This window comes from Panthera uncia, chromosome D1 (assembly GCF_023721935.1).
Source record: "Panthera uncia isolate 11264 chromosome D1, Puncia_PCG_1.0, whole genome shotgun sequence".
NCBI classification, from domain to species: domain Eukaryota; kingdom Metazoa; phylum Chordata; class Mammalia; order Carnivora; family Felidae; genus Panthera; species Panthera uncia.
This window is the reverse complement of record NC_064808.1, coordinates 2,778,112-2,789,509: the sequence shown is the minus strand read 5'-3', so window position 1 is coordinate 2,789,509 and position 11,398 is coordinate 2,778,112. Positions and strand designations below refer to the sequence as shown.

Sequence of the window (11,398 nt, the reverse complement as noted above, 5' to 3'; positions counted from 1 at the left end):
CTGGGGAGATTGGGGATCCCTAAAAGGATGTACTGGTCAAGGTAGGGAGCCAACTCGCAGATCCCCCAGGCGAGGAGGACAGGATGAAGGAAATGCTGGCCACCATCTTGGGCTGCTGCTGGAATTTTCGGGCATTTATTTTATTTATTTTATTTTTTGAGCGAGCTCATGCTAGGCTGAAATCCCTTTAGGGTTTAGGGATACCCCTTCGGGCATTTGCAACGACCCCCCCTGGCGCGGGAATGAAGCCTCCACCAGGGTCGCGGACTCTGCTCCGCGTCCCTGAATGCTAAATGGTTCCTGAAATTTACACGTGTTAATGAAAATGAAAGAAGATGTAGACGCTGAGATTCCTTGGCCGCCTGTCCGCCCGTGGGTGCCCTCGTGGCGTTTTCGGAAATGCGCCCATTCTCCCGGCTCGTGTATAGGGTGTCGCCGGGCCCCAGAGTCCGCCCCCCCCCATGCGCTCTCCCCTGGCTGCGTGTGGCCCGCCCCCCCCCGTTGTCCCCCCTGCAAAGCCACCTCCACCCACTCCCCAAATCCCAGGGGACCCACACGGGGAGGGCAGACACCCTTGCACCCCTCTTCCCCGGCGGGGAGAAAGGCAGCCTCGGGCGATTTGCATTTCTATGAAAACCAGGCTTCGGGGGCAACTCCGCCGCGGGGCAGGCGCGGCGCCTCCGGGATGGCTTTTGGGCTCTGCCCCTCTCCGCTCCCCGGCGCTCGGAGCCCGCGCCCCCTCCCCCTGCGCCCGCCCCCCCTCCCCCCCGCCCGCTCCCATTCTCTGCCCGGCTTTGATCTCTGCTTAACAACAGTAACGTCACACGGACTACAGGGGAGTTTTGTTGGAAGTTGCAAAGTCCTGGAGCCTCCAGAGGGCTGTCGGCGCAGTAGCAGCGAGCAGCAGCGTCCGCGCGCTCCGGCGAGGGGCAGACGAGCTCGAGGGAGCGCGGGACAGCGGGAGCTAAAGCCGAGCGCGGACCGACCCGGGACCCACCGCCGTCCCCAGGCCGCCCAGCAGAGCCCCAGCCATGGCACACCAACTCTTATGCTGCGAGGTGGAGACCATCCGCCGGGCGTACCCCGATGCCAACCTCCTCAACGACCGGGTGCTGCGGGCCATGCTCAAGGCGGAGGAGACCTGCGCGCCCTCGGTGTCCTACTTCAAGTGTGTGCAGAAGGAGATCCTGCCGTCCATGCGGAAGATCGTGGCCACCTGGATGCTGGAGGTGCGGGGCTTCGGGCCGCCTTCTTAGGACCTTTCCTGCAACTTGTTGCCCAAACCCACATTTCTTTGCCGCTCGTCTCCCTCCCTTCTCTCCCACCTCAACTTTGAAGTTTGCCGGGGTGTTGCTAGGAACCGCATTTTCACAATATATAGATATTGTGGGTATTTTTTGAACGGGGAGGAGGTGGGGGTGGGGTCGATTGAGATTCCCTATCCTGGCGGGGGGTGGGGGTGGAGCGGTCGGGGAGGGGTCCCCTTCGGGGAAAGCCAATGCCAGGGGCACCCCCGTTGGCTCGAGGGTGCGGGCCGGCGGCCTGGGCGCCCTTTGTGGCTCCTGCCTGCGCCCGAGCCCCCTCGCCTCCTCTCTGCCTGCACGGCCGCGAGCCGCCTGCTCCAGGGGGAGGGGGCATAGATTTGATTTTTAAATTAATATCCACGGACACGTATGCAAGGGCCGCTCGTGCCAGTATTATGCGCCATCTTTGTTCTTTTATTGCAAAGCAAAAGTGTTTATTAATAATTGGGGGCAGGGTGGGGGCGGGGAGCGGCCGGCGAGGCGCTGGGGCCGCCGCGAGGGGCCGCGCGGCCGCCGGGAACCGGAGGGAGGGGCGCGGGGACGGAGCGCGGGCAGCTTGGGGGGGACCCCGCTCGGGAAGAGGGGCCCCTTTGTTCAAGCTGCGAGTCCCGGGGCGCCCCGCACGGCCAGCTTGGGCCGGAGAGCACGCCGAGCTGCAAGGTCGCGTGGCCCCCAAGACGCTGGGGATTGACCCCGGTCTGCAGGGGTCTCGGCTTGGGGGACCTGCCTGGAGCAAGCCGGCGGCCCGGGGCACATTTTCAGGTCTCCGGTGGGCGCCCAGGGGACCCGCAGATATTTTAAAATAATTTTTGAAAGTGCGGCGTGGTGCCCTTGCGAGAGGGAAACGGCGCCCGCGCCCAGGGGGAAGGGGGGGCCACCGAGTTTGAATTCCTGGGGCTCTCCCCGGAGTCTGCAACGAGCTCTAGACCCCCGGCCTGGGTAAAGGGCCGCCCGAGGGTCATTTTCAGGGGTTTTTTATGTACCCAGTTATTTTTTTAATATTTTTAAATATTTTTTGAAAAGATGACGTCTGGGGAAATGCGGCGCGGCGGCCTGGGACGCCACCTTTGTGTCTCGCAGGCGCTGTGAGCGCGGCGCCCGGCCCCGCGGCCCGCCCCGCGGCCCCGCACCCCATTTGGAGCGAGCCCCGGCCCGGCGGTCCCCGGAGCACCCACGCGGGCCGGGGTCCCCGGGGCCGGCCGCCCGCGCGCGGCGCACGCCGCCAGCCGTGCCCACACCCGCCCCCACCGTGCCAGCCTCGCTGGGACTTTCCCTTTCAGTTTCGGGGAGGGTGGGCACTGGGGACACGCCGGGGAGGGGGGCGCGGCAGCCGCCGCTTCTGCCGCCCCCTGCCCCGACCCGCCGCGCGCTCGGGACGACCCGTAGCCCCAGCGCGAGCCCGGTGGGGGTGGGGGGGGGGGGACCGCGGGGTCTCCGCGGAGGGGGCCCGGCGGCGGCGGCGGTCACGGCCCCCGTGCCCCGGCAGGTCTGTGAGGAGCAGAAGTGCGAGGAAGAGGTCTTCCCGCTGGCCATGAACTACCTGGACCGCTTCCTGTCGCTGGAGCCCGTGAAAAAGAGCCGCCTGCAGCTGCTGGGGGCCACCTGCATGTTCGTGGCCTCCAAGATGAAGGAGACCATTCCGCTGACGGCCGAGAAGCTGTGCATCTACACTGACAACTCCATCCGGCCCGACGAGCTGCTGGTAACCTGGGACCCCCCACCGCCCACCGACGCCCCAGGACCCCCAGGACCCCGGGGGTGGGGGAGGTGCAGAGGGCAGGAGGCCCCGCGGGCCGCCGACACGCGCTATGCCCCATGGGCGGGCGGCCGCTCGGTGGGGCCCCCCTCGAGGAGCGGGCGGGACCCCCGCCGCCCCCCAGCTGCGGCGCCCCACCGCTCGCGGTCGCTCCGACTCCCACTCGTCTGCGCCCCTAGCGCGGCCGAAAAGTGGGCGGCGCGCGCCCTCTAGCGGCGACGACGCTGGCGGCCCGCGCTGGCTACCAGGTCTTGCGTCCCAGGTGGGGGTCATTTTTTGGCCCGACCTGGGAACAGTGGGCCTTTTTTTCCACGTCACTTTCTCTTTTGGGACCTCTTTGGGGATGGCCTGCTCTCCCCCACCTCCTGGGCCCCCAGCATCCCTTGTCCCTTCTCTCCTGGGCCGTGCCCCACGGAGGGGAGGGGCAGGGGCTGCCCCTGCACCTCTCTTTACCCTGGGTCACCCCACGTTCACAGCAAATGGAGCTGCTCCTGGTGAACAAGCTCAAGTGGAACCTGGCCGCGATGACCCCGCACGATTTCATCGAGCACTTCCTCTCCAAAATGCCCGTGGCCGAGGAGAACAAACAGATCATCCGGAAGCACGCGCAGACCTTCGTCGCCCTCTGTGCCACAGGTAGGGCAGCTGGGTCCTGCTGGCCCCGGTCTCCCGGGGGGCCTCTCACAGGGGCTCCTCTTCCTTCCTTGGGCTGTGCGCTGGGGCTAGATGGGCTGGGGGGGGGGGGTGCCCTCCTGGGGTCGGGCAGCGGAGGCTGGCCACGGCCACCACACAGCGCCTCGGGGATGGGTGTGGGTGGGTGGCCAGGCCGCGGCCACTCCATGCTGAGAGAGGTTGACCTCGGCTGCCCAGCCTGCCTCCCCGCTCCCGTCCCTCCCCCCCCCCCCCCCCAACACACACACACACACACACACACACACACAAGTCCTTCCCCATGTCCTCAAGGGGCCCCCTTCTGGCCTCTCCCGGGCTGGGCCACCTGCCAGGGGCGCCTACAGGGGTGGGGAGTGCCGGCCCGCGGTGCCTGCACCACGTGCTCTGGGCGGCCAGCAGCAGCCCTTGTGCGGGGGCGGCCAGCAGCACAGCTTGGCCGCCAGAGGCCCCGCCAGGGGTGCCCTGGGCCGGCTGGGCTCAGCTGAGCCCTGGGAGGGGCTTCAGATCGGCCCGGGCTTGGGCCGCCATGGTTGGCAGCAGGGGGCCAGTCTTCTCCCCCGCTGGCAGGGCTCTGGATGGTCCCTGGAGGCCCCTGCCTGACACTGCCCTGGCCCGGGCCCTGGGACAGCCAGCCGTTCAGAAGTCAGGGCAGGCAGACGCGCGCAGACTCGCGCCCGGTGTTGCCTTGTCTCCCCCGGGCCCTGACCCTGACGCCGACCCCTTTCTTTCTCCCTCTGATCACGTGGACTGGGCCCAGCAGACCTGGAGAACCCTGCCTGGGGACCCACGTCCTCACCCCAGCCAGCTCCACACGGGGCCACCTCTGCCCCGGGTCAGGCCTCAGCTGCCACGTCGTGTGGGGCTCCCCCAGTCTGTGGGCCACGCGACATCAAAGGGGGGGAGGTTGGCCTCTTTCACTCCCTGCCCGGGAGCGGTAGAGCCCCTGTTCCGACATCTCCCGGCACCCTCCCGCTGTCCGGGTGCTCTGGTGGCTGGGATTTCCGGGTCAGGCGAGAGTCTGCCGGCTTCTCCACCCTGCTCGTCCTCCTGCACGAGGCACGAACCCCTCCTCTGAGCCCTTCCAAGCAAGGGGAGTGGGGGGGCACACCGTGGGCCCCGACGGATCTGCGGGGTGGTGGCTCCAGCCCTCTGGCAGGGGTAGGGAGCCTCCCGCGGGCCGTCCCCTCGGCCTCCGGGGGCCAGCCCCTCAAGCAGGCAGGGAGGCGTTCTCTGGCTGGGGCGCCTCAGAAGAGAGAGGCCTCCGGAGACTTCCAGGCAGCCTTTTAAGGAGCTGAAAGTGGTTCAGAGAAATGGCAAAGTTTCCTGGAGATCATGCGAGGAACGGTTCTTGTACACCCTCCCCCCCAGGATGGCTGGGGCAGCCTGGAGTTTCCCCTCTCCCAGAACCCCGCGGAAGTGGGGTGTGGAGCCCTCGTGGGGCGCGGGCAGTGAGGCGAGAGAGCCTGGTGCGGAGGCCGTAAACGCGCTTTGGTGCTGGCTGTCCAGCTGCCGCGGGCCGCCGTGCGTAAGCACGCGGGGCCTCAGACCGTGCCCAGCCAGCACCACCACCCCCCGCCCCCAACCTGGGGCCTGCAGGGTGCATCCCAGGCCCCGGTGCCTGGGGTCCACCCGGAGGGAAGGTGCAGCGATGGCTGGCTGGCTGCGACAGCTTTTCACGTGCATTACCTCCAGGGCGGGCCCCCCCGCCCCCCACCGCGGGAGACAGGCGGCCGGGGGAGGAGAGGGTCACCTGCCCGTCCACGTCCCTCCTTGGAAAGATTCTCGGTCCAAATCCTCACCTGCACGGTTGCAACATAGCCGAGGCGCAGCCGGGCCCTTGGTCACCAGGGGACCGCTCTCTCTGGAGTAACGCAATGGCAGCTCAGAAACAGAAACAGACTGGCGTGAGGGGGAAGTGTAAGCAAAGGCCCCCAAAGATGTTTTTGTCCTCCACGGGGCAAAGGTGCCGCTGAACGGTGTCGTGAGGCGGGGGGGACTCTGCTCTCCGTGCTGTGTGTGCCTGCAAACTGGGCCTCCCGCGTATCTGCAGATGTGCACGTATCCCCCGCACCGCGGTGGGTTTTCCGTTAATGTATATGCCTGTGTGTGCACTAGAGCCTTCCGGGGAATCGCAGTGGGCTGGGTAAAGAAACTACAGGTGGTGTTGGAAGCGGAAAGAAAAATCGAGTCTAACGGGTGGGTCTGAGCAAGGGTCAGCAAACCCGCACAGCCCCAGCGGCTGCCCCAGGCTCTTTGCACTGGGCGCCGAGTCAAAGTGTTGGACGATATAGTCAGGTTGTTCCTTACCTACATACGTAAGCCCTGCGCCGTGCGCGCATGCACACACACACACACACACACACACACACACATTCCTTATCTACACACATAAGCCCCACACCGCAAACGCACACATACGCTTCAGTGGTGACGTGGGCTTCAGGAGCGAGCCCTCCCCCTGTTACACCATCCGTCTTGGACGGGAGTCTCGAGCTCCAACCAAATTGTTGCTGGGACTGCAGCAACTTTTTTTTAATGTTTATTTTTGAGAGCACGCGTGTGAGCAGGGGAGGGGGAGACAGAGGGGGGGGACAGGGGATCCCAAGCAGGCTCCGCGCTGACAGCAGAAAGCCCGATGCAGGGCTCGAACTTGGGAACTGGGAGATCACGACCTGAGCCAAAGTCAATGCTTAACCGACTGATCCACCCAGGGGCTCCTGCAGCCCTGATGTACCTCAATGACAAGCTTTTCATTCATGGCTCTCCGCTCACAGACTGGGTGGAAATGCTCCCATTTATTTAATATATTTTTCCTTTAAAAATTTTTTTTAACATTTATTTGTTTTTGAGAGACAGAGAGAGACAGCACGAGCAGGGGAGGGGCAGAGAGAGAGGGAGACACAGAATCTGAAGCAGGCTCCAGGCTTCGAGCTGTTGGCACAGAGCCTGACGTGGGGCTCACAAGTTCACAAACTCACAAATTGCAAGATCATGACCTAGGCCAAAGTCGGACGCTTAACCGACTGAGCCATCCAGGCGCCCTGGAAATGCTCCCATTTAAAGAGGGAAAGAGGGGGGCGGGCCTTGTTAGGTATTTCTTTTTCAAGTTTCCACGGTGCCCGGCAGCGGGCTCTGTTCCCCCTCCAGGGTGGCTCCTTTCTTCCCCAGCCTGCTTTGCTGGCAACGGTACAGCCTGATGTCTCCTCCCAGGACGAAGCCTCAGCTAGGCTGCTGGGGACACGCACCCTGGCCCACGAGGTCCCCTCCTTTCACGCTCAGCTCACCCAGCCCGGTCCTGTGCCCCATGCGTGTAAGATGAGGCAAAGGGGCTGAGCCCCCTGATCGAGATTCGGAACTCGGTGGCCTCCCCCACCAAGAATTCCTGGCTCTGTGTCACAGAACGGCAGCCCACGGGGCACCACGTGGCTGCTTAAACATCCTTCCTGCTTTCCCACCTTTCCGTAACAAGTGTGGCGAGTGCTGGCCTCACCCTCGGAGCAAAGGCAGGGGTTCCGCCCTCGCTGAGCTGTGCCTGGGGCAGAGGGACGGCGTGCTGGCTGGTGGAGTAATGAGGTAACGCCACGTCCCAGGAGGGAGATACACAGAGGATAAGCATCCAAGGCCACCACTGCGGGACCACTGACTACTGCCCCCTGCACATGCCCAGAGGGCTGCCTTGGGGAAGGTGAGACAGGTGCGCCCCTCCGAGAGTACAGGCTGGGTCCCTGGAGGCCTGGCGGGTCCCTGTGGCCCCGCAGCATGCCTTCTCCCTTGTAGGTTTGTCACCTTTTAGAATGTGAATAAGCAACACGTTCCCAGGGCTCCAGTATAGCGACGCCCCTCCCCGCAGGCCTTGGCGGTTTGTTCTCTGCCGGTGTCCCAGCTCCAGCTGGGTGCACTGCAGGCCCGGCTTGTGCTCTCCCGGCCTCCGCACCCTGATGCGGGGCTGGTGGGACCACGGGGTCCCGTGGAGGCCCCCCTCCCCGCCGCCACCCGCTCACAGCCCCTCGCCTCTCTCCCTTTCTTCTGCAGACGTGAAGTTCATTTCCAACCCGCCTTCCATGGTGGCAGCGGGGAGCGTGCTGGCCGCGGTGCAAGGCCTGCCCCTGGGAAGCTCCAACAGCTTCCTGTCCTATCCGCGCCTCACCCGGTTCCTCTCCAAAGTGATCAAGTGCGACGCGGTAAGCCATCAGTTGCGCCGCTCCTACTCTGGCTTGGCTGGCCTGCTCAGCACCGGGTACTAGAAACTTCTAGCACCCGGGGGTCCAAAGCCAGTTCCTTGATGGGAAATGCCATGGCTCATGCCAAGGCCCCCAAACGTGATGGGGGAGGGCGGGGGGTGCCCTGTGCTCAGACGCAAGGGACCTGGTCATACAGAGCCCTGGCCCCAGGCTGACCGGGTGCCGGCCTCACCCCACCCTCCTGGGGCCCCTTTGGAAGGAGAAGCATCTCGCAGTACTTGCTGGCAGGCCAGGAGGGTCCTCAGGTTTCCCAGGAGCAGGCAGGAGCCATAAACCCCTCCCGGTGAGCCGTCCAGGGAGCGGGGCCACAAGGCAGGCCCGTCAATGATCCATGCCCTAATGGCATGTGGAGCTGTGGCCCCGTCCAGCTTTGTCTGTGCAACAATGCGGATGGCTCATAAATGGAGGCTTTAAAAGGGCTCCTGTGAGGTCTCCAGACGCAACAAAGGCCCGTGGAGACAACCTTGTGTTTTACGGCCCTTTTTGAGTGCCTGGTGCTATTACGGCCCGAGCCGGAGTCCGTGGTGTCCTTCCTGCTTACAAATGCCATTGTTTTATTCCCGATTCCGTTTTTGTCTTAAAAGAAAGAGTGAAAATAACAATTACAAGGGTTTGTGGCCTTTACCAGATTAGACCAGCGAGGATGACAGGTCAGCCCTCGGCCCTGCTGGGCGTGCCTTATGGGAGCCAGTGACCGCCCTGACCCCGGTCCGGGTCTGGCTCGGACGCCGGCTGCCTTCTGGTGGCCCACCCTCGAGTGCCTGGAGGCTCCGTCGTGGGCCCTAGCGGCTGCCACCTCCCCGCATGATTTGGGGAAGAAAAGCCGGGCTGCGGGGCAGAAGCTTGCCCGTCCGCTGCCCAGCACTGCCGGCTGCCTGGAGGAGGCGGCATGCCTGCTCATCTCCCTGTTGGGAGCAGGCGGCTCCCGGAGGCGGTGGGGGTTTGGGGGGGGGGGGCTCCCTCAGTCTCAGTGCTTCCTGGGCCCCCAGAGGGATGGGGTGTCCTGGAAAGATGACCCCTGCCTCTCCCCTTCAGAGAGAGACCCCACAGACGGTGCTGGGCACAGACAGTTGTAGGAAATCACTGCACGACCCCTTATTTGCATAGAGATCGTGTCAATTAGATCTGAAACAAGATCTCAGCTGACAGACGGGGGAGAAATGGGTTGAGGCTGCAATTCGCTAGTCTGGTCACCCGGCGACAAACGTCCGGAAAACACTGGGTGGCGGGCGGGGCCCCGCGTCTTCCTGGGGCATGAGCCGCGTCTGCCCTTGCTCCGAGCTGGCTCCCGGCTGCCAGAGGCGGCTCTTCTGGGCCGAGGCTGCTGGCTGCGAGGAGGAAACAAGTCCCTCGCTGCCTCCCTCTGCCCTGGGTCCAACACCAGGCCTTTCGAGCCTCAGTTTCCTCATCCGTAAAACTGGCTTTTTGCACCTACACCGCTTTCCTCACCAGCCACGACAAATACTGAACCGGTGGTGTAGGAGAGCCCTCCGCGCGGAAGCGTATGGCTCCGTAAATGTGGCAGGTCCCCCAGGGTTCGCTCGGAAGCTTTGCTGGCCTGGATCCCTTTCTCTGGGGCGCTGGACACCCGTTTCGCAGCACCCTCCCCAGGTGGGCCCACGGTGCACCTGTTCCTCTGGGGAAAGGCTCGGATCTGTCTTCCGGGCTGGACCAGAGACTACCTGCTTCCAGGACAGAAGCCCCAGTGTGGCATCCCAGGGTCCCAGGGTCCCAGGGTCCCAGGGTCCCAGGGTCCCAGGGTCCCAGGGTTGGGACAAAGCCTGACACCTGCACTTTTGAGCTGCGGGCAGACCGGCCACCACGAGATCACGAGAAGCCCCGGACTCCCCAAGATCCCTTCTTGGGCATTGAGAACTCGGGGTGATTGCTGGCAGAGGAGGGCCGCGGGATTGCGGGGGTGCACGCTGGGCCAGGCCAGCGTGTCTCCCAGGGTGCAGGCCAAGCGGGTGAGGACAGAGGGGGATAGAGGGTCCGAGTCCCCCCGGGGCCACCCAACGCTCATTCTCAGTCATGCACGGCCTAACGCTTCTGACAGCCATTCATCTCGGAAGGCTGGGTTCACCGCAGGGGCTGACACGGCAGAGGTTAAGTCCCAAAAGCAGGGCTCAGAGGGCCTCTCTGTCCTGGGTCAAATAGTGCTGAGTTCGGGCTGGTGGGAACAGGGAGCCAGGATGAGAGACTGGCAGAGTGATTCCAGCGGGGGGCTAGGGTCCTGGGGTGGAGAGGGGGGCGCTCGGGACAGGCCAGGGAGGCACCAGGTGGGCACGGGAGACAGCCGGCAGCCCTGTGGCCTCCGGGGCCTTCGGACCCGAGTGGGGACTCCGTAGCCCGGGAAGCACGGGGGCTCCTCAGGCCGGGGCAGCCGGGGGCCAAGCAGAGCCCATGCCGGTGGGTCCTGGGGTTCCACCCGACTGCGGGGAGGCAGTGCCTTAGATTAGCCTCACTTTCACAAGGTGGTCCAGGTCTTGGCGTTTGCAGGAGGGCCTTGGCCACAGGCCCCCTTCTGAGCACCCCCTGTCTCCCTGTCTCCCGTCTGGCCAGGACTGCCTCCGGGCGTGCCAGGAGCAGATCGAGGCCCTGCTGGAGTCCAGCCTGCGCCAGGCCCAGCAGCAGAGCCTAGACCCCAAGGCGGCGGAGGAGGAGGAGGAGGAGGAGGAGGCCGACCTGGCCTGCACACCCACCGACGTTCGAGACGTGAACATTTGAGGGCGCGCGTGCGCGGCGCGGGAGGGGCCGGCCCCGGGTGCTCCCTGGACAGGACCGCTCCTCGCCAGGACCGGTCACGACCAGAAGGGAAAGCTTCCTTCTCCTTTACTGTCGGTTTTTTTCCTTTGCTCTTTCTCCCTTCCGTCTCTGACATAAGCAAAAGAAAAAAAAAGTATCCGAGAAGCTGTCTTTGCTTTCCCTTCAAAAAAAAAGAGAAAAAAAAAAAAAAAAAGGGGAAAAAAAAAAAAAAGTATTTGCATAACCCTGAGCTGGGGGGAGGGGGTGGGGGGAGGCTGTGCTACAAAAATAGAGAATCTTATACCCCATAATCAACTAGGTCGTATGCGAACGTGTTTGTGTCTCTGTGTCGTAAGGATAGGCATTAACACAAGGAACAAGTCTGCAGGGGAGGATTAGATTTGATTCTTTCTGTGTTTGAAACAAAACGACGGCAAAAAAAAAAAAAAAGAAAGAAAAGCATGAAAACACGGTAAAAACGAGAGAAAAGCCAAGAAACCATTTCTGAAGCGGAAGAGGGTCGTAGGTAGCAAACGTGTTCGTGTGCTGTTCTGAAGGAGCACAGCTTTAAGGCGGTTCTAGGCGTCCCACAACTCGCTTGCTTGGGCATGTAGTCACTTTATGAGTAAGTCATTTGTGCGCGTTCATTTTATCCCGTAGGTAGGCGCGTAACCTCCTCA

General features: G+C 63.6%; 1 protein-coding gene across 1 annotated transcript; it reads left to right on the top strand.

Annotated features, from left to right (window-relative positions):
- The first annotated feature begins 841 nt into the window (after positions 1 to 841).
- On the top strand, positions 842 to 11,186 carry CCND1 (cyclin D1). The gene is made up of 5 exons (XM_049641640.1): positions 842 to 1,229; positions 2,791 to 3,006; positions 3,537 to 3,696; positions 7,765 to 7,913; positions 10,536 to 11,186. The coding sequence occupies exons 1-5, from the start codon at positions 1,032 to 1,034 to the stop codon at positions 10,698 to 10,700; spliced, it is 888 nt and encodes a 295-aa protein (XP_049497597.1). The 5' UTR covers positions 842 to 1,031; the 3' UTR covers positions 10,701 to 11,186.
- Positions 11,187 to 11,398: the final 212 nt, after the last annotated feature.